The sequence below is a fragment of the Rhinoderma darwinii genome, chromosome 1 (genome assembly GCF_050947455.1).
Source record: "Rhinoderma darwinii isolate aRhiDar2 chromosome 1, aRhiDar2.hap1, whole genome shotgun sequence".
Taxonomy (NCBI): domain Eukaryota; kingdom Metazoa; phylum Chordata; class Amphibia; order Anura; family Rhinodermatidae; genus Rhinoderma; species Rhinoderma darwinii.
The window spans coordinates 291,151,580-291,172,502 of record NC_134687.1 but is presented as its reverse complement, the minus strand read 5'-3'; the positions used below and the strand labels follow the sequence as shown (position 1 = coordinate 291,172,502).

At 40.4% G+C, this 20,923-nt stretch overlaps 1 protein-coding gene across 3 annotated transcripts in view; it reads right to left on the bottom strand.

Annotated features, from left to right (window-relative positions):
• The window catches only part of HAUS8 (HAUS augmin like complex subunit 8), a 178,193-nt gene that overhangs the window by 93,578 nt on the left and 63,692 nt on the right, over nucleotides 1-20,923 (bottom strand). For all 3 annotated transcript variants that reach the window (XM_075825313.1, XM_075825314.1, XM_075825315.1), the window contains exons 3-4: nucleotides 20,425-20,480; nucleotides 1,318-1,432 (exon numbers count right to left, since the gene is read on the bottom strand). In XM_075825313.1, coding sequence (XP_075681428.1) covers nucleotides 1,318-1,432; nucleotides 20,425-20,480 — 171 coding nt within the window. The remainder of the gene's footprint in view (nucleotides 1-1,317; nucleotides 1,433-20,424; nucleotides 20,481-20,923) is intronic.

Here is a 20,923-nt window from a genome sequence, read left to right as displayed (position 1 = left end):
AATAAGCATGCTGCGCTATTGTTTCCAGTAAAACCACAGACACCTCTACGGAATGCAGACGAAACCCGTTCAAGTCAATGGGTTCCGTTGGCTGCCGGTAGCGTCCGTGTTGCAATGGAACCGTTGCGTCAGGCATCCCTTTGTTCTGCTCCTCTCATGGTGCAGAACAATGGAATGCTCCAACATAAATGTGAAAAAGGGCCTTACAGTACTACATGGTCCTTCATTGTTTAGATAACAAATCGCTCATGTAGACTTTGAATTATTTTGCTGTGTTATAATATATAAACATCACACTGCAAACAAAATCTGGCCATACAAATAAGACAACCGTTGAGTGAAAGATCCTTGAGTATACATATTAGGCCTTATTCACACGAACGTGTTTAAAGAGGCTCTGTCACCACATTATAAGTGGCCTATATTGTACATAGTGTGGTCGGCGCTGTAATGTAGATTACAGCAGTGTTTTTTTATTTAGAAAAACTATCATTTTTGACGAAGTTATGACCTATATTAGCTTTATGCTAATGAGTTTTGCAATGGACAACTGGGCGTGTTTTACTTTTTGACCAAGTGGGCGTTGTACAGAGGAGTGTATGACGCTGACCAATCAGCGTCATGCACTTCTCTCCATTCATTTACACTGCAGATAGCGATATAGCTATATCGCTATGTGCAGCCACATAAACACACTATAATGTTACTGCAGTGTCCTGACAATGAATATATATCACTACCAGCCAGGACGTTATGTCTATTCAGGATCCTGACACTTCTGTAGCGTCTGTGTGATATTTACAGCAAGGCAAGCATAATCTCGCGAGATTACGCTGTAAACTGTCATTTCAAACGAGATTACGCTTGCCTTGCTGTAAATATCACAGAGACGCTACAGAAGTGATTGAAAACAGTAGATCAAGAAATGAAGGAAAAAATAAAACCACTTCATTTCTTTTTCTAAACATCAATACCGTGTGTCATAAGGATGGCATATGCGTGAAAATCACGCAGCCACGCAGCAAACACTTATGACACACGGAACTGCAACGCGCAAAAAAACGCAGCGTTTTTTGCGTGCGCAAAACGCACACGTACGTGTGAATAAGGCCTTAATGTAATAGGGTAAAAGTGATAAATGCCAGCCTGCTACATCTGGTTATGCTCATGTCTTGGGGAACAACAAATCTGACAGATTAAAACAACACTACTTTGATCACTTACAACAGAACCCATACACATATACATCGGTATATCCATGAACAAATATCTAGTTTAATTCTTTGTTCAAATCCAAGTTTACAAAAATTCCCTTACCTGGAGGTACTTTGAACCTTTGTGGTACTACAGATCTACGAGTGGGAGTACCACTTCCACCTTTCTCTTGCCTTTTTTCAGCTGATAAGATTGATGTATTTTCAACATTGTTCTTCTACTTGAAAAAAACATAAAATAAAATAGAAGAAATATGTAAAAATGCAACAGAAACAAAATAAACATACTAGAATCCACTGTAAGGCCAAATGTACACTATGAGTATTATGTGGGAATTTGCCATGAGTATTTTCATGCGGCAAACCCACAGCGTAATACAGTACCAGCAAAGTAAATTAGATCTCAGTTAGTCTCATCTACACATTGGCTTTTTTTCTACACATATTGACCTTCAATGTGTGTATTTTAAAATCCGCAGCATGTCAATTTATCTTTCCGCTTGTGAATTGTATCCGACTAGTTTTAAAAGAAAACGCACCCAACTCCACAGCATAAAAACGCATCTATTTCCGCATCAAAACTTAAAAACTGCACCTAAAAACGCATTAAAAAAACCCGCACTAATAGGTGCACTTTTAAGTGCAGAATTTCCCTCCGGATCTACCTGCAGTTTTAATGCACATTTTCTGCACCAAATTCCACTACGTGTGCATTCGGCCTAAGGCCCCATGCACACGACCGTGTTTTTGCGGCCGCAATTCCCCCGAAAATCGACGGGAGAATTGCGGCCCCATTCTTTTCTATGGGGCCATGCACACGACCGTAGTTTTTGCAGTCCTTGCACGGCCCGGGAGCCCGGACCGCAGAAAGAACGGGCATGTCTTATTACGGCCCGGTTCTGCGGTCCGGGCTCATTGAAAACAATGGCGGCGGCCATGCGCATGTCCCGCGATTTGCGGGCGGCCGACAGTCCGCAGCCGGCCGACCCGAAAATCACGGACGTGCACACGGCTACGGTCGTGTGCATGAGGCCTAAGGGTCAGTTTACACGTTGCGTAAATACCATTGTTTTTCCGCAACAGATTTCGTTGTAGAAGATCCGCAGCAAATCCAGTAACAGCAAAGTGGATGAGATAGAACAAATCTCATCCACACGCTGCGTAAATGATAAGCGGAAAAAAAGCTCAGAAATGTACCTGCGGTGCAGTTTTTAGTCCGCAGCATGTCAATTGTATTTTCATAAACGTTGCTTCTTTGTTGCAGGTTTTCCCCCATTGAATTCAATGAGGAGGTAAAACCTTCAACAAATAGAAGTTATTGCGTTTTTTTTTTGCAGCGGGTTCGCAGCGATTCCGCAAAAAATGCAACTCAGAGAAAAAAAACAAAAAAACACCCAGAAGTCTGTTTCTCTTCCTCCAGGCTGGCCTCCTGGGATGATGTTTCATCCCATGTCACCACCGCAGCCAACCACAGGGTGTAGCGGTGGTCACTTAGAAGAAACATCATCCCAGGAGGTCGGCCTGGATGGCACTATTTTTTTGGTTTTTAAATAATTTATTTCAATAAGATGAATAATAGAATAACCAACGATATCAATAGAAGGTCACAAGGATACATATTCTCCGATCTCTGACTCTAATTAGAATACATTGAACCCCTCTTTCTTGGGCGCACAGAAAAAAAAAAAAAAAGAAACTATTTTTTTCTATTAAAACCACAATATCGATCTTGTTCATTAAATAAACACTTCATCAGTTTTTCCCATGTTTTCCGCTCAACTCCTTCCATCTGATAAATATGTAGCCATTCTAATGTAGTTAAAAACTTTGAGATTTAAAAGGAAGGTGTCATGAAATTTTTTTTTTATAATATTGCTTTTAGTATGATATTAAAATACATTTTATTTATTTGTGTTCTACTTATTTTTTTTCTTACTTCTCTATGGTGGCTGCCATTTTTTTTTCATCTCTGTATGTGTCAATTAACGACACATACAGAGATGGAATACGGCACATACATCCCCATAGAGAACGCGAACGGAAGCCGTTCCATTCACTCCAGCGTACGCCGTCTGTGTGGGAACGGCGCATGCTCCGCTCCCACACAGACCAAAACGAAGCTCGTTAGCAGAGCGAATTCCGGCGCCATTTTCATGTGGACCGGAAGCTGCTGCCGGACAGTCAGATGACGACTTCCGGCTACTGCTTCCGGCCATATATTCAAGGAAGCGAAGACGCAAGGAATAGGAGCGGAGGCGGCAGGAGCAGGTAAGTTATGTTCGTGTATGTGATGTGTGTATTATGTTCGTGTTATACGGTCTGATTAGCACTGTATCTAATCCTCCTAAACTGTGCATTCGCTAAGAAAATGGCGACACAGTGTAGGAGCTTTGAAGATTCAACCCCCTCCTTCTCCTGCCACTAGCCAGAATAAGGGAGGGGGGGGGGGGGATTGTGTGAGGACACTAGAGAGAGTGTGTCTACCCCAAATTTGCAGCATAAAGCAATGAGGTTGCTTTAGCACATGCCAATGCTGCAATTTTGGGAACTGCTCCCTCTAGTGACGAGCACATGGAAATGTTATAAATTAGAATCTAATTTATAATATTTCCTGACTTGTGAAAAAAAAAATCTAAAAATTAAAACAATGTGTAATCACTTAAATAACAATTGTTTAACTAAAAAAATAAAATAAATCTCTAGCGACACATTCCCTTTAAGAACTCATTATAGATTCATTGCAAGCTTTATCCCATATGACCGCCGCTGAAGCCAATCACATGCTGCACCGGGTTCCTACTTAGTGCAAACGCTGTGGCATTTCCGCAACAGATTCTGTGCGGAAATTCCGAGGCATTTACAGTAGGAGCAAAGTGGATGAGATTTAGAAAATTAGAATGCAATGGGGAGCAGAAATTCCAAAACAGATTTGTTACGGTTTTAACAGCGTTTACGCAGCGAAAACACGGTAAAAACCGCTGGAAATTTGCAGGCGCATATATACTTTGCTAGAACCAATGTTTAACACTAAATCCGCCGGTAAAACCGCTGCAGGAAAAATGCACTATTTGGTGCAGATTTACAAGCGTTTTTCTTGAGATTCTGCTGCAAATTTTGTGTTGCAGAAGAAAATAAATAAATCACACAACGTATTCGACATGAAAAACACCAACACATTGTGGTGCATTTTTTCGGCCAAAATTTCCACTGCGGAATGCAGCGCTGGCGAACATAAAAAACATCCAAACTCCCCCCTCCCACTTCTCTGCGCGTAGTCCGGCCTCTCGGAATGACGTTGCAGGCCATGTAAAAGTCGCAACACTTAAACCCACAACAGAAAATCAACTAAAGCGCAGCATAAATTGATATGCTGCGGATTTAAATTCCACACCGCAGGTCAATTTATTAACGATTACGCTGCATTTTTTCAACCGCTAGAAGCGGGTCTGCTCCGGGACTCCAGCTGTGGGCAAGCCCCTGACATCACTGTCCATATATGCACAATGATATCAGAGGCTTCCCCAGAGTCCCAGAGCAGAGCCTATACTAGAGCTCGGCCCAGGACTCCGGCTCTGGGGAAGCGCCTGACACCACTGTCCATACAACAGGGCTCAGGAGTGAAAGAGTACCATATGAATTTGAGACCTAATTTGATGGTGTACAAAGTATTGATTCAAAATTGCAGAAGCTCTCAGGTCAAATAGTAAAAGAAACCTCCAAGAAGTGACTCCATTTTGGAAAATACACCCCTCAAAGCATTTATCAAGAGGCGTAGTGAGAATCTTGACCACACAGGTGTTTTCCAGAAACGAATTAGCTGCGGATGGTGCAAAGTAAGAATTGCAATTTTCCCCAAATATGCCATTTCCGTATCAAATATGTTGTGCCCAGCTTGTGCCATTGGAGACACACACCCCATAAATTGTTAAAAGGGTTCTCCCGGTTATGGCCATGCCATATATGACAGTAAACTGCTGTTTAGGCACGTTGTAGGGCTCAAAGAAGCGCGGATTTTGCTTGGAAGTAGGACTGTTTGGAGTTTTACTGGTATTTCAGTTTATTATGTGGGACATATGCAAGCTGTGAGGAGTACATCAGGGCATAGTCAGGTGGTATAATAATGGGGTAAAAAAACAGAACAAAATTTTCCACAGATATTTGTTATGCTGTGTGGCATTCCTTTCTGCACAGGCCAGCGTGGCACTGATAAATGGTGTCGTTTCTTATCCCCCTTTTGGAACACACTATGCATCTTTGCAGTTTGGGAAATTTTCTGGTAAAGTGTTGCCCTGGTAGAATACGGGCACGTTCGCTTCCAGCAGGATATGCTTAAGGCCTACCTTTCTTGGTTCCCTAACATTAGGGCCCTAACCCCTTCCCGCTTTGGCCACTTTTGACCTTCCCGACAGAGCCTCATTTTTCAAATCTGACATGTTTCACTTTATGTGGTAATAACTTCGGAATGCTTTTACCTATCCAAGCGATTCTGATATGGATTTCTCGTGACACATTGGACTTTGTTACTGGGATATGATCTGTTCAGTATTTAACTGTGAAAAACACCAAAATTTTGCGAAAAATTGCAAAAAGTAGCATTTTTCGAAATTTAAATGCATCTGCTTGTAAGACAGGCAGTTATACCACACAAAATTGTTGCTAATTAACATCCCCCATATGTCTACTTTAGATTGGCATCATTTTTTGAATATCATTTTATTTTTCTAGGACGTTACAAGGCTTAGAACTTTAGCAGCAATTTCTCACATTTTCAAGAAAATGTCAAAAGGCTATTTTAACAGGGGCCAGTTCAGTTGTGAAGTGGCTTTGAGGGCCTTGTATATTAAAAACCTTCAAAAAGTCACCCCATTTAAAAAACTTCACCCCTCAAAGTATTCAAAATAGCATTTAGAAAGCTTCTTAACCCTTTAGACGTTTCACAGTAATTAAAGCAAAGTAGAGGTGAAATTTACAAATTTTTTTTTTTAAAGATTTTACCAGAGAAACGCAACTTAATATTTATTGCCCAGATTCTGCAGTTTTTAGAAATATCCTACACGTGGCCCTAGTATGCTACTGGACTGCAGCACAGGCCTCTTGCGGTGCCAAAACAGTCGAAATCCCCCAAAAGTGACTCCATTTGGGAAACTAGACCCCTTAAGGAAATTAGTAGGATATTAGGGGTATAGTGAGCATTTTGACCCCACAGGTTTTTTGCATAAATAATTGGAATTAGGACGTGAAAATTTAAATCTACATTCTTTCAAAGAAAATGTAGGTTTAGCTAATTGTTTTTCATTTCCACAAGGACTAAAAGGAGAAAAAGAACTGCAACATTTGTAAAGCAACTTCTCCCGATTAAAACAATACCCCACATGTGGTCATAAACGGATGTTTGGACACACGGCAGGGCTTAGAGGGGAAAGAGCGCCTTTTGGAGCTCAAATTTATCAGGAATGGTTTGCGGAGGCCATGTCGCATTTGCAAAGCCCCTGAGGGACCAAAACAGAGAAAACGCCTCAAAAGTGACTCCATTTAGGAGACTACACCCCTAGAGGAATTAATCTAGGGGTGTAGTGAACATTTTGACCCCACAGGTGTTTCACAGATTTTATTAGGATTGGGAAGTGAAAATAAAAACAATCCTTTTCCATCAATAAGACGTAGCTTTAGCGCAAAAAAATTTTCATTTTCCCAACAAAGGAAAAAAAGAACCCCAACACTTGTAAAGCAACTTCTCTGGAGTACGGAAATACCCCATATGTGGTCATAAACGGCTATTTGGGCACACGGTAGGGCTCAGAAGGGAAAGAGCAGCAATTGGCTTTTGGAGTACAGATTTTGCTGGATTGGTTTCTGGTCGCTACGTCGAATTTGCAAAGCCCCTCTGGGACCAAAACAGTAGAAACCCCCAGAAGTGACCAGAGGACTTCACCTAGAGGTGTGATGAGCACGTTAACCCTGCAGGTGTTTTGCAGAAATTAGTGTGCACACGATGTTGCAGATTGAAAATGGGATTTTTTCCATAGATATGCCAATATGTGGTACCCAGCTTGTGCCACCATAACAAGACAGCTCTCTAATTATTATGCTGTTTCCCGGTTTTAGAAACACCCTACATGTGGCCCTAATCTTTTGCCTGGACTATCGACAGGGCTCAGGAGTGAAAGAGTACCATGCGAAATTGAGGGCTAATTTGGCAATTTACACAGTATTGTTTCACAATTGCAGAGGCTCTGATGTGAAATAATAAAAGAAAACCCTGAGAAGTGACCCCATTTAGGAATCTACACCCCTCAAGGCATTTATTAAAGGGTGTATCGAGCATTTTCACCCCACAGGTCTTTTCCATAAAAGATTGCGCTGCGGATGGTGCAAAGCAAAAATTAAAATTTTTCCCTAGGTGTGACATTTCAGTGAGAAATAGGTCATGCCCAGCTTATGCCACTGGAGACGCACAACCTAAAAATTGTTAAAAGGGTTCCACATATATGGCACCGCCATACCCGGGAGAAGTAAACTGCTGTTTACGCACACTGTAGAACTCAGAAGGGACGGGGCACCATTTATCTTTTGGAGCGTGGATTTTGCTTGGTAGTAGTTTTGTTTTGGAGTTTTACTGGTATTTCAGTTTATAATGTGGTGCATATGTGAGCTGGGCAGAGTACATCAGGGGCAGTCAGGTTGTATAATAATAGGGTAAAATAATCCATAGATATTTGTTATGCTGTGACAATCCTTTATGCACAGGCCAGTGTCGCACTTATAAATGTCCTTCCTTATCCCCCTTTTGATACACTCTCGGCACCTTTGCAGATTGGGGAATTTTGCTGGGAAAGTGTTGTCCTGGTATAATACGGGCACCCTTGCTTTCAGCAGATATGTTTGGCCCTTCCTGGTTCCCTAATTTAAGGGCCTTGATAAATCGCCACTTGAAACAGAAGAAGTGTTCCCCTCAGGCCTGCACAATCGCATATTTTTCTTTCCTGACTTATTGGAGCCTTAACTAAATTATATTTTTTCATAGTCGTAGTGGTATGAGGGCTGTTTTTTTGCGGAACGAGCTGTAGCTATTATTGGTACCATTTTGGGGTATATGTGACTTTTTATCCTTTTTGGGAGGGAAGGTGATCAAAAAACAGCAATTCTGGCATCGGTTTTTTTTTTTATACAACGTTCACCATGCATTATAAATTACATGTTAACTTTACTCTGCGGGTCAGTAGGATTCCGGCGATACCAAATTTGTGTGTGTTTCATAACTTTTTGCACAATAAAATTACTTTTGTTTACTTTGGTAAAGTTTCTGTGGGACTTACTCACACAGCACAGCGTGATCTCGCGAGATCACGCTGTGCTGTGATTAAGTCCCACAAAAACGTTAGTTTCGGGAGTCGGGAGTGTGGCTGGAGGTGATGTCTATTCACTCTCAAGACACTTAAGTAAACTCAATGTGGGTGTATGACAGCATAGAATGATCTCGCGAGTTCACGCTGTGCGGAGTACAAATGGACGTGAATGAAGAGAAGTGTATGATGCGGATTGGTCAGTGTCATACACTTCTCTTTACAACGCCCACTTGGTCAAAAGTTAAAAAACGCCCAGTTGGGCATTAAGAAACAAATTTGCTTAAATCTAAAATGTTTTTTTAACTTGCTCAAAAATGATTGTTTTTCAAAATAAAAACCACTGTTATCTACATTAACCCCTTCAGGACAGCCTGTTTTGGCTTTGAGGTCAAAGGCGATTTTTTCAAATCTGACATGTGTTAATAACTTGGGAATGCTTTTACCTATCCAAGTGATTCAGAGATTGTTTTCTCGTGACATATTCTACTTTGTTCGTAAAAAAATTTGGTTGATACATTCAATATTTGTGTGAAAAACGCCAAAATTTGCATTTTTCTAAAAATAAATGTGTCTACTGGTAAGACATACAGTAATACCACCCAAAACAGTTACCATTTCATATCTCCCATGTGTACTTTATGTTTGCATTGTTTTTTGAACAGTCTTATATTTTTCCAGGACGTTGCAATGCTTAGAACTTTAGCAGCAATCTCATATTTTCAAGAAAATTTCAAAAGGCTTTTTTTTCATGGACCAGTTCAGTTCTGAAGTGGCTTTGAGGGCCCTATATATTAGTAAGTCCCCATAAATCACCCCATTTTGAAAACTGCACCCCTCAAAGTATCCAAAACAGCAGTCAGAAAGTGATTTAACTCCATAGGAGTTTCCCAGTTAAAGCAATGTAGAGGTGAAATTTACAAAATCAATTTTTTTTGCCAAAAATAATTTGTAATAAAGTTTTTTCTGTAACACAGGTTTTACACGAGAAATGCAACTCAATATATATTGCCCAAATTGTGCAGTTTTTAGAAATATCCCACACGTGGCCCTAGTGTGCTAATGGACTGAAACACAGGCCTCAGAAGCACCTAGTGGATTTTGGGGCCTCTTTTTTTTAAAATATATTTTAGGCACCATGTCAGGTTTGAAGCGGTCTTGTGGTGCCAAAACTAATCAAAAAAACAAAAAAAGTGACCCCATTTTGAAAACTACACCCCTCAATGAATTTATCTAGGGGTATAGTTAGCGTTTTGACTCCACAGTTTTTTTTGCTAAATGTATTTGAATTAGTCTGTGAAGATGAAAATCTACTTTTTTTCTGAAAAAAACATAGAAATTGTAAATTTTTACAAGCAATAAAAGGAGAAAAAAACACCACAGCATTTGTAAAGCAATTTCTCCCGATTACGGAAATACCCCATATGTGGTAATAAACTGCTGTTTGGACACGCAGCGGGGCTTAGAAGGGTAGGAGCGCTATTTGGCTTTTAGAGCTCAAATTTAGCTGAAATGTTTTTCGGGTGCCATGTCGCATTTGCAAAGCCCCTGAGGTACCAAACAGTGGAAACCCCCCAGAAGTGCCCCCATTTTGGAATCTACACCACTTAGAGGCTCTGTCACCACATTATAAATGCCCTTAATAATCTTCTACATAATGTGATCGGCGCTGTAATAGATTACAGCAGTGTTTTTTTATTTAGAAAAACTATCATTTTTGGAGTTATGACCTATTTTAGCTTTATGCTAATGAGTTTCTTAATGCCCAACTGGGCGGGTTTTACTTTTAGACCAAGTGGGCGTTGTGGAGAGAAGTGTATGATGCTGACCAATCGGCGTCATACACTTCTCTCCATTCATTTACACAGCACATAGTGATCTTGCTATGCGCGCGCACACACACACACACACACACACACACACACACACACACACACACACACAGACACACACATTAACGTTACTCAAGTGTCCTGAGAGTGAATAGACATCACTACCAGCCAGGACGTGATGTCTATTCGGAAGTCTGACACTTTGCTAACGTTTGTGTGTGATTAACAGCAAGGCAAGCGTAATCTTGTTTTAGATGACAGTTTACAGAATAATCTGGCGTGATTACTCTAGCCTTGATGTAAATCACACACAAACGTTACCCAAGTGTCAGGATTCTGAATAGACCTCACGTCCAGGCTGGTTGTGATGTCTATTCACTCTCAGGACACTTGAGTAACGTTAATGTGTGTATGTGGCTGCACATAGCGATCTAGTAAGAACACTATGTGCTGTGTAAATGAATGGAGAGAAATGTATGACGCTGATTGGTCAGGTCATACACTCCTCTCCACAACGCCCACTTGGTCAAAAAGTAAAACACGCCCAGTTGGGCATTAAGAAACTCATTAGCATAAAGCTAAAATAGGTCGTAACTGTCAAAAAGAATAGTTTTTTCTAAATAAAAAAAACTCTGCTGTAATCTACATTACAGCGCTCATCACATTATGTACAAGATAGGGCATTTATAATGTGGTGACAGAGCCTCTTTAAGGAATATATCTATGGGTATAGTGAGCATTTTGACCCCACAGGTCTTTTGCGGAATTTATTAGAACTCTGCTGTGAAAATGCATAACATTATTTCCACTAAAATGTTGAATTTTGTAATATTCACAAAGAATAAAGGAGGAAAAAGCACCCCAAAACTTGTAAAGCAATTTATCCCAAGTACGGCTATACCCCAAATGTGGTCATAAATGTTTATTAGAAATTAACCTTTTCTGGACGGATCAATTTTTTGCTTTTTTATTTTCGTTCTTCACTCCCCGCCTTCCAAGAGCCATAGCGGTTTTATTTTTCCCGTCAATAGAGCGGTGTGAGGGCTTATTTCTTATGGGACCTACTGTAGCTTTTATTGGCACGATTTTTTGGTACGTACAACTTTTTCTGTTCAATGGTTTTTATTACATTTTTTCCATACAAAAAGTTTTCATACAAAAAAGGAAACAATAGATGCAAGATATATATGTCGCATGACAGCAATAACACAGGTGATTGTGTTAGTATCTTAGTTAACAAAACTGTTTTATATCTTTACAACTGTAAAACCTGTAAACAAATCATCAAAATAACAACGTAACATCACTAGTAGTATTATTAGCATCAAAGACATTGTATACATATGTTGCTAATCATTTAGTTACCAATTCGGTTTGAGGTTATGTAGGAGCTATGTATGATGACATAGGGGGTTAGTTGACCAGCAATCCCAGATATTGGAGAATTTAGTAAAACTCAAATTGCCATATGCTATTATTTTTTCATATGCAAAGGATGAATTAATAGTAAGAGTTCTGCCTGTGTGGGTATATCATCACTCTTCCAGTGTCTGGTCACTACCAATTTTGCCATCGCCAATATTTTGCACATCAATGTTCTGAATTTTGGAGGGACTTCTATCTGTAAGAACAGTAAAGCTAGCTGAGGGGATTTAGAAATTCGTATTTCAAACAAGGATTCTAATAGCGCGAATACCTCTCTCCAATATTCGTGTATATTTTGACATTCCCATAACACATGTAGCAATGTGCCTTTGGTTCCGCATCCCCTCCAACATGTTTCTGGCACTGTTGGAAACATTTTATGTAGTTTGTCTGGGGTATAGTACCATTGCAAGTGGGTTTTAAGAGCTGTTTCTAGGTGTGAGCTACATTGCAATGAACTATGAATTTGTTTATATGCCATCCTCCATTCCTCCTCTCCAAATGATTTCCCCAACATCCGTTCCCATGTCAAGATGTTGTGGGTTTTGCGGAAATCGGCGTGCCCTGATATTGTGTCGTATATGCCCTTAAGTATTTTATTTGGTTTAATTATGAAGTTGAAAAGTTTCATATTGCATGTAGGGTGTTGATTTTTTAAGGTTGCTATAAAGTGTTTAACCTGTAAGTATTTATAAAAATCACCCCTGGGAAGAAGATATATGAGCCTCAAGTTTTCAAAGGAGTTCAACTGATTGTTAGAGTATAAATGAGACAATAGGGTAAGGTTCCTTGATTTCCAACTATTTAAGTTTAAGTGTGGAATAGCCAATTCTAGTACCTCTATTGGTATCTGCGAATTCGGAAGAGGCACATGATCAATGGAATGTTCATGTATGTGTGACCAACTTCTTAAGGCTGCTTTTGTGATTGGGGATATGTGTGGTGGCGTGGCTATGTGCCAGAAGTCCAGAAACATGAGAGCTTTTAGGTTAGCAGGATAAACATAAGAGGATTCTATATGTAACAGAAAAAAACATGTGGAGAAATCCTCCAGCTCACCTGACACACTCCGGTGTGTCGTTGATAGCGCCCGGATCCTCGTGTCGGCACACGGGTAGCAAGTAGAGAAACAGGGGACAAAGGTAGGATCCAGCGCTGAAGGCGTTTAAAATGGAATCGATTTTCCAAGTTTAATCTTGTAAGTTAAAATGAAGTCCAGTAGTATTAGGTCCTGGGTGTGTATGAAGTGGAGGGAGGGTGTCCTCTTAGGCCTACGCGTTTCGGACGACGCTGCGTCCTTAGACTTAGCCAAGTCTAAGGACGCAGCGTCGTCCGAAACGCGTAGGCCTAAGAGGACACCCTCCCTCCACTTCATACACACCCAGGACCTAATACTACTGGACTTCATTTTAACTTACAAGATTAAACTTGGAAAATCGATTCCATTTTAAACGCCTTCAGCGCTGGATCCTACCTTTGTCCCCTGTTTCTCGATTCTATATGTACCCAGTGTCTTGTGATATTATTCATCCATCCAGGATGATAGAGCGCCACCAGAGTAGAAGTATAATAGCCATATATATCTGGTACACCCAGTCCCCCTAGTTTTTTATCCCTGGTCAAAATGAGTGCTGCAGCTCTAGGTTTTCGATGGGCCCAAATAAATTTCATTATAGCCTTTTGGAGATTTGTAAAAAAAGATTTTTGTACCGCTATGGGGACTGTTCTAAACAAATACAGCAGTTTAGGTAACAATAACATTTTAAATGCGGCAATCCTGCCTATCCAGGATACTTCAAATTTGTGTAATCTAGTCATTTCAACTTGCAATGTTTGTAGAAGAGGCTCATAATTAGCTCGGTATAAAGCCTTATGAGATTGCGTTAGAGTGATGCCTAAATATGTGATTCCTTTTTCTTTCCAGTCGAATGGATATTTATGTCTTAGGAAGTGTAACACAGAGGGCGAGATGTTTAGCGGCAATATTTGAGACTTCTGGGTATTTAATTTATATAGTGAAATCTGCCCAAATGACCGAATGCATTCTAGCACAGCCTCTAGGGAGTCCTCTGGGGAGGCTAAGGAGAGGATAATATCAGCGTAAAGTGAGATTGTATGCGTTCTACTGTCAATATTTATACCCTGGATATTGGTGTGCTTTCGAAGGGTTTGAGCTAGGGGTTCCATAGATAATATGAACACTAGGGGGGATAGCGGGCACCCGTGTCTAGTTCCATTAGTAATTTGAAACGTGTCAGAGTACTCCATTAGTATATACCCTAGCTGAGGGGCTTGAGTATAGTGCCTTAATAGCTTCGATTATATTTCCTCTAAATCCCATCTTTTCCAATGTAGCAAAAGCATATTCCCAATGTATGTGGTCAAACGCTTTTTCAGCGTCTAAAGCCAACAGAACCGATGGTGTCTCCAATTGTTCTATATTATGTAGAATACCTAATACTCTACGGGTATTGTCAGAGGCTTGTCTGCCCTTTACAAATCCCACTTGATCTTCTCCTATTATCGTGGGTAGCATGGGGGCAAGTCTCATGGCCAGAATTTTTGCGTATATTTTAACGTCCACATTTAGTAGGGAAATGGGTCGAAAGTTTTGAGGGACATCCATAGGTTTGTCAGGTTTTGGGATGGTGACTATTAAAGCAGCTTGATTCTCTGCTGGCATGGATCCTGTGTCCATTGCTTTTTGAAAAAATCTGCGCATATAAGGTAGTAGTGTACCCTGTAGGGATTTATAATATACATTCTTAAGTCCGTCTGGGCCAGGAGACTTACCATTGGGAAGAGTTTTTAGCGCCGTTGAAATCTCTGTTTCTAGGAATGGTGCACTTAAACTCATCAATTGGGCTTCTGAAAGTTGAGGCAACTCGATTTTTTGTAGAAAGGCCTGTATATCTTTTTTCGATGGATGAGGGGAAAAGGGATCTTACCCCAGAATTTATAAGGAATAATAAAAGGTGCGAAATTGGTTGGCAATGTCTGTAGGATGAGTTACTTTTGTTTGGGTATGCGGATCTAGTAAAAATGGGATCTTGGATTTCTGATGTTGTGTTTTTAATCTACTCGCTAACAATTTCCCCGCCTTATTATTCTGCGAATAATAGCTTGCTTTGTTTTTTTTAAGATTCTTCTCATATTCTGAGAGTAAGCTACATCTTCGGCGTTGTCGGAGAGTATACAGTTTTTCCGCATTTTGTGGCGTCTTCTTAATTTTGTTCAGAGTTTCCAGGGAACATATTTCTGCCGTAAGGGAGGAAATTAGAGCCATCTTCTGTTTTTTAACTATATGACCTAATCGAATGAGGGTACCTCTGATAAAGGCTTTATGGGCATTCCAAAGGGTGAAGTCATTTATTTGGGAATTATCATTCTGTTGAAAGTATTCTCAGAGATCATTGGCAATAGTCAGTTTGTGTTCTGTATGAGATAATAAAAAAGGATTGCATCTCCACAGATACGTAGGGTTAGATATATTGCTTTCTTCCAGAGTCAAAGTTATTGCCGCATGATCCGACCATTTTATATTCTCTATAGAAGAATTTTTTGTAGCAAAGAGCAGTTCCTTATCCACCAAGAATAGGTCTATGCGGGAATAGCTATTATGAGTTGGAGAGTAGAAGGAGTAATCCCTTTCTGTACTATGCTGAGCCCTCCAGACATCATACAACTCTTGTTTAGTCACTAAAGGACCTAGCTGGGGTTGGGGGTGGCGAGTAGGATTCGTAGTATCTAATGATGCATCGACTATGGCATTGAAATCTCCACATATTAGTACCTTTCCCTGTCGAAATTTGTTAATTAGTCTGAGTATTTTGTGAAGAAAGCGAATTCGGTGGCGGTTGGGAGCATAAATATTTACCACTGGGTATGTGATGTTATTAAATCATACAGATTAAAATAATGTATCTGCCGTTTGGGTCAGTATATACTTGGAGCTTTTGAAAAGCTACTGAGTTTTTTACTGCTATTAAGACTCCTCTCGACTTAGACGTATAGTGGGATTGAAATATATAAGGAAATTGATGATGGTTAATTCGGTTTGCATCTGTCTGCAGTATGTGCGTTTCTTGGGCACATAAAATGTCGCAGGCTATAGACTTAGATTCTTGCCACATATGCGCTCGCTTATGTGGGCTATTGAGACCGTTGACATTGAGTGAAGCTATTTTAATTGTCATTGAAGGGACATAAAATTGTGGTGATTGACTCTATGTGCAGGGAATAAACAGCATCATATTTGTTATATGTACCCAAGGTAAGTATCTCATACAATCTCTCCTGATCATATTCACAACTAATATATCTACTGCTAGCACAAAGATATAAGAAAAGTATAAACAAAAACAATAGATTCCACATAAATCTAGCACGAACCATGGACATATACAGCTGTCCATCAACATGGGGGAAAGAACAGTCAGCTTGATATCAGGTCAAGATGACCGCAACTACACCTGTGATAGCTCAGCCTCAGGAAAAAGTAACTTTGGCGAAGGAGGTACTTCCGTTTCGACAACCAGCAAATATCTCATGTGAGAAGTATAAAGAATCGACCCAATGTTATCTTCTTAATGCTTTCGGTGTTTTCGGTGATCTCCCCTTTGCCATTCATCTCGAATCCGCTGGGGGGGTGTGATTGGATTTTTGAGGTTGCTGATGGACTGGTATGTCCCATGACTTTAGTAAGAGTGTTCCTTCTGGCAAATTTCGGATCACGTGCATAGAGTTGTTTCTATGAATGAGTAGACGAACCGGGAATCCCCATCTGTATAAGATCTTGTTATCCCGCAAGGCGGTTGTGATTGGGGCCAGGTCTCTTCTTAATTGTAAAGTCGCTGCTGAGAGATCCGTAAATATGGATAGTTTGTTGTATTGCATTGGTATGGCATCTTTTCTTTTGAGGGATGTCATCAGTTGTTCCTTCACATGGAAAAAATGTATACATGCTAGTACGTCACGCGGCACGTCATCTTTAAGGTGCTTTGGTTTTGGAAGTCTATGAATTCTATCTATAATTAGATCTCTTGGGTTGCATCCAGGTAGCATGTTTTGGATGAAATCTTGTGCGTATTTCTGCAGATCGGGCGCAGCGACATCCTCAGGGATCCCTCTAAATTTGATATTGTTTCTACGAGATCTGTCTTCTAAGTCGGCCATTTTTGCCTTGATTTGAGACACTTCTGTTTCTAAGTCGTAATGTGCGTCGATCAACCCATTATGTGAGGTTACAAATTCACTGAACTTACATTCCGCATGTTGGACTCTAATCTCTACATCTTGTATGGCTGTGGACAGGGGATGTAGCATTTTTGCAAATCCAGCCTGTATTGAGGAACTAAGAGCCTGAAGCATGGTCTTCATTGTTAGCTCTGTTATAACGTTAGTTGAAGATGGCATATCTTCTAAAATGTTTCCCTCTGAGATAGATGCCCCAGGGGACGTATAATGACCTTCTGATATTGTTGGACCTGCCATAGGAGGACGGCTCTGCTTTTGTGGCGATGAGCTCCTGGAGCTCAGTAATGGCGGCGACGGGGATGCTGTGTGCTGTGCGCCCTGCTCCTGATGGCGTCCACGCCGACCCGTGGGAGCGCGGTTTACAGCAGGATTAACCCCGTGAGTCATAGCCTCTGCAGCGTCGGGGAATGGGGAGGCTTGAGTCGGGACCGATACACTTCTCCTCTGTGTACTCACTTTTGCGAGGTTCTGCGGCGGTAAGTGTGGCGGCGGTTCAGATGTTAGGGAGCCGGTCTGAGAGCACGTGTCTCCTCCATCTTGCGTCTCCTCTGCATGTCGGGGAGAGAAGAAGTCTGTGAGCTTTGCTGGTCTCGCTGTAATCTTCCGGCGTCTCGTCATAGCTGCTGTACACTTCACTCCTTCCAGGTAACCAACCTAGGTTAGTAGATGCGACGTTTATGAGGCGGTAGTCGCTTTGTTTTGCTGTAAGGTGTAGGAGCTCTTCACTCACGCGGCCATTCAAGTCGACAGCCAAGCCACGCCTACGTACAACTTTTTGAGCACTTTTTATTAACATTTTTTTTTTTTTTTTTTTTTTTAGAGCCAAGGTGACCAAAAAACAAGCGATTTGGGCGTTTTAAATTCTTTATTTACGGCGTTCACCGTGCAAGTTAAATAAGGGTATATTGTAATCGTTCGGACTTTTATGGATGCAGCGATACAAATTTAGTGTATTTTTTACATTGCTTTAGCGGAAAAAAAATGGGAAAAGGGGTTTTCTTTTGGACCTTAAATATTTAATTTTTTTCACTAAACTAATTATTTTTTTTAATTTTTTTTTACACATTTTATTAGTCCCCCTAGGGGATTTGAACCAGCGATCATTAGATCGCTGGTACAATACACTGCAATACTAATGTATTGCAGTATATTGTCATTTTACAGGCTCCTGTAACAGCGCGATCGCTGTTCCTGTCCATTAGTCCCGGGTGTCAGCTGTGATACACAGCTGATACCTGCAACGTATGACAGGGGCTCAGCGCGTGAGCCCGCTCCATACACCCCCCCCCCGCACACCACGGCATGCTATTAAGTCGTGGTGCACGGAGGGGTTAATGCGTAACGGTTGGTGCGGAGTGAAAAATCAAAATTTTTTACTGATATGCCATTTTAGTGCACAATATGTTGTGCCCAGTTTGTGCCCCTGAAGACAAATACCTCATAAAATATTAATCGAGTTCTCCCGGGTATGGAGATGCCAGATCTGTGGACGTAAACTGCTGTTTGGGCACGCTGTAGGGTTCAGAAGAGCGGGAGCGCCATTTGGAGCGCAGATTTAGCTTGGTAATATTTCTGTTTGGTGTTTTACTGGTATTTCAGTTTATAATGTGGGGGGATATGTAAACTGTGTGGAGTATATTCGGGTATAATAATGGGGTAAATAAATAATAATCCGCAGATGTGTGGCCAGTGTCGCACTGATAAGTGGTGCCCGATCTTATCCGCTTTTAGAACACACTGCACATTTTGCATCGCCATATTCTGAGAGACAGAACTTTTTTATTTTTTCTCCACCGGAGCTGTGCGAGGGCTTATTTGTTGCGGGACAATCCTTAGTTTTCATTGATACCATTTTGGGGTACACGCAGTTTTTTTGATCACTTTTTATTCCATTTTTTGGCAAGCAAGGTGACCAAAAACCATCAAATCTGCCAATGTTTTTTATTCTTTTTTTTTTTTACAGCATTCACCCTGGGCTATAAATGACAATTTTACTTTATACTGCAGGTCGATACGATTACGGCGATACCATATGTATATAGGTTTTTTTTACGTTTTGCAGCGTTTGCGCAATTAAAAAAAATATATATATATTTTTTTTGTGACCCCATATTCTGAGAGCCATAACTTTTTTATTTTTCAGTAAAAAAAAAGCTGTGTAAGTGATCAAAAAGTCGCATGTACCCCAAAATAGTACCAATAAAAACTACAACCGGTCCCCAAACAAGCACTTTTTTATTGTATATTTTGGGAGGGGTGGTGACCAAAAAATAGTGAGATTCTGGCATAGCTTTTTATTTGTTTTCTTTGCGGTGTTTACCGTGCGGGAAAAATAATATTATAGTTTCATAGTTTGGGTCATTACGAACGCGGTGAAACCAAATATGTATAGTCTTTTTTTACGTTTTAGTAGTTTTGCACAATAAAACATTTTAGTGGAAAAAGTAATATTTGTGTGGCCACATTCTGAGACACATAACTTTATTTTTCCCACAATGTAGCCGTATGAGGGCTTGTATTTTGTGGGATGATTTGTAGTTTTTATTGGTACCATTTTTTTGTACATATAACTTTAGGATTACATTTTATAATTATTATTTTTTTAGGGGGAAATTAAAAAACAAACAAACAAAAAAAAACAGAAATCCAACATATGTTTTTCTCGTGTTTTTTTTTTTTACGCCATGCACCGTGCTGTATTACTAACAAGTTATGTTTGTTTGTTCTACGGGTCGTTAAGATCGCGGAGGTACCTTATATGTTGGGGTTTGATGTTTTTTGATTTTTTACAGTGACTCATTTTGAAATAAATCTTATCATTTTTAATTTAAAAAAAAGTTTAATTTGCTTATGGGGGAGGGGGGGGGGGGGGTTCTATTAAACTTTTTCAAACCTCATTTGACTTTTTTTTTTGTCCAACTAGTGGACTTGAAACCGTGATTCTTTGATAGCTTGTATAATGCTTTAGAAATACTTTGTATTCCAAAGCATTACTGTCTGTCTGCCTCCGGCATAGCATAGACAGTCACTGAAGGCAGACCTAGGGGCCTTTATCGCGTCACGGGGGTGACAGAGGGAGCCCCCTTTGTCAAACACCTTAGATGCCGCGGTTGCTATTGACCACGGAATCTAAGGGGTTTAAACTGCTGGATTTGGAGTCCTCTTCAATTCCAGCAGTAGCTAGGCTGTGTATAATGGCCGTACTCCTCACGCTAATCTCGTAGGTATAGTGGTGGCAGTACCCACGAGATCCAAGCGACAGATATATCTATCACAATGCTGGAACTAAAAGCCGCTCGTGGCGTATTCATCTGTCGCTCGTCGTTAAGAGGTTAAGGGAAAAAAAAAGTTTACCTTTGTGATTTTGGGCTTATTGCACTGCATGTAACGGGATTTCACCACCTTTGGACCTGTCAAGACAATAAAATTATTATGTGGTTATGAAATTTTAGCCAACGTCATCAAACCTAGTTACACCTTATTGCCTATGCAGCATTATCCGAAAGATAATTAACATTTGTTTTGATCCATTTTTCCCCTTTTGCGTACCATTCACACACTGGATATAAGATTGAGATGAAGGTTACACATACAGTGCCTTGGGAAAGTTTTCACTCCACTTGGTGGTGTTATTCCTGTTTTGTTGCATTACAACTTGGAATTAAAATGGATTTTAAATTTGATGTTATGTAATGGTCCTGACAAAATGGTCTTATGAAATGAAAAACATCCCATAAAAACATTTCTTTAAAAAATAAATAAAAAACTGTGAGCACATCTCTATTCACCCCCTCTGCGATGAAATGCCTAAATAAGTTCTGGTCAAACCAATTAACATCAGCCGTCACATAAT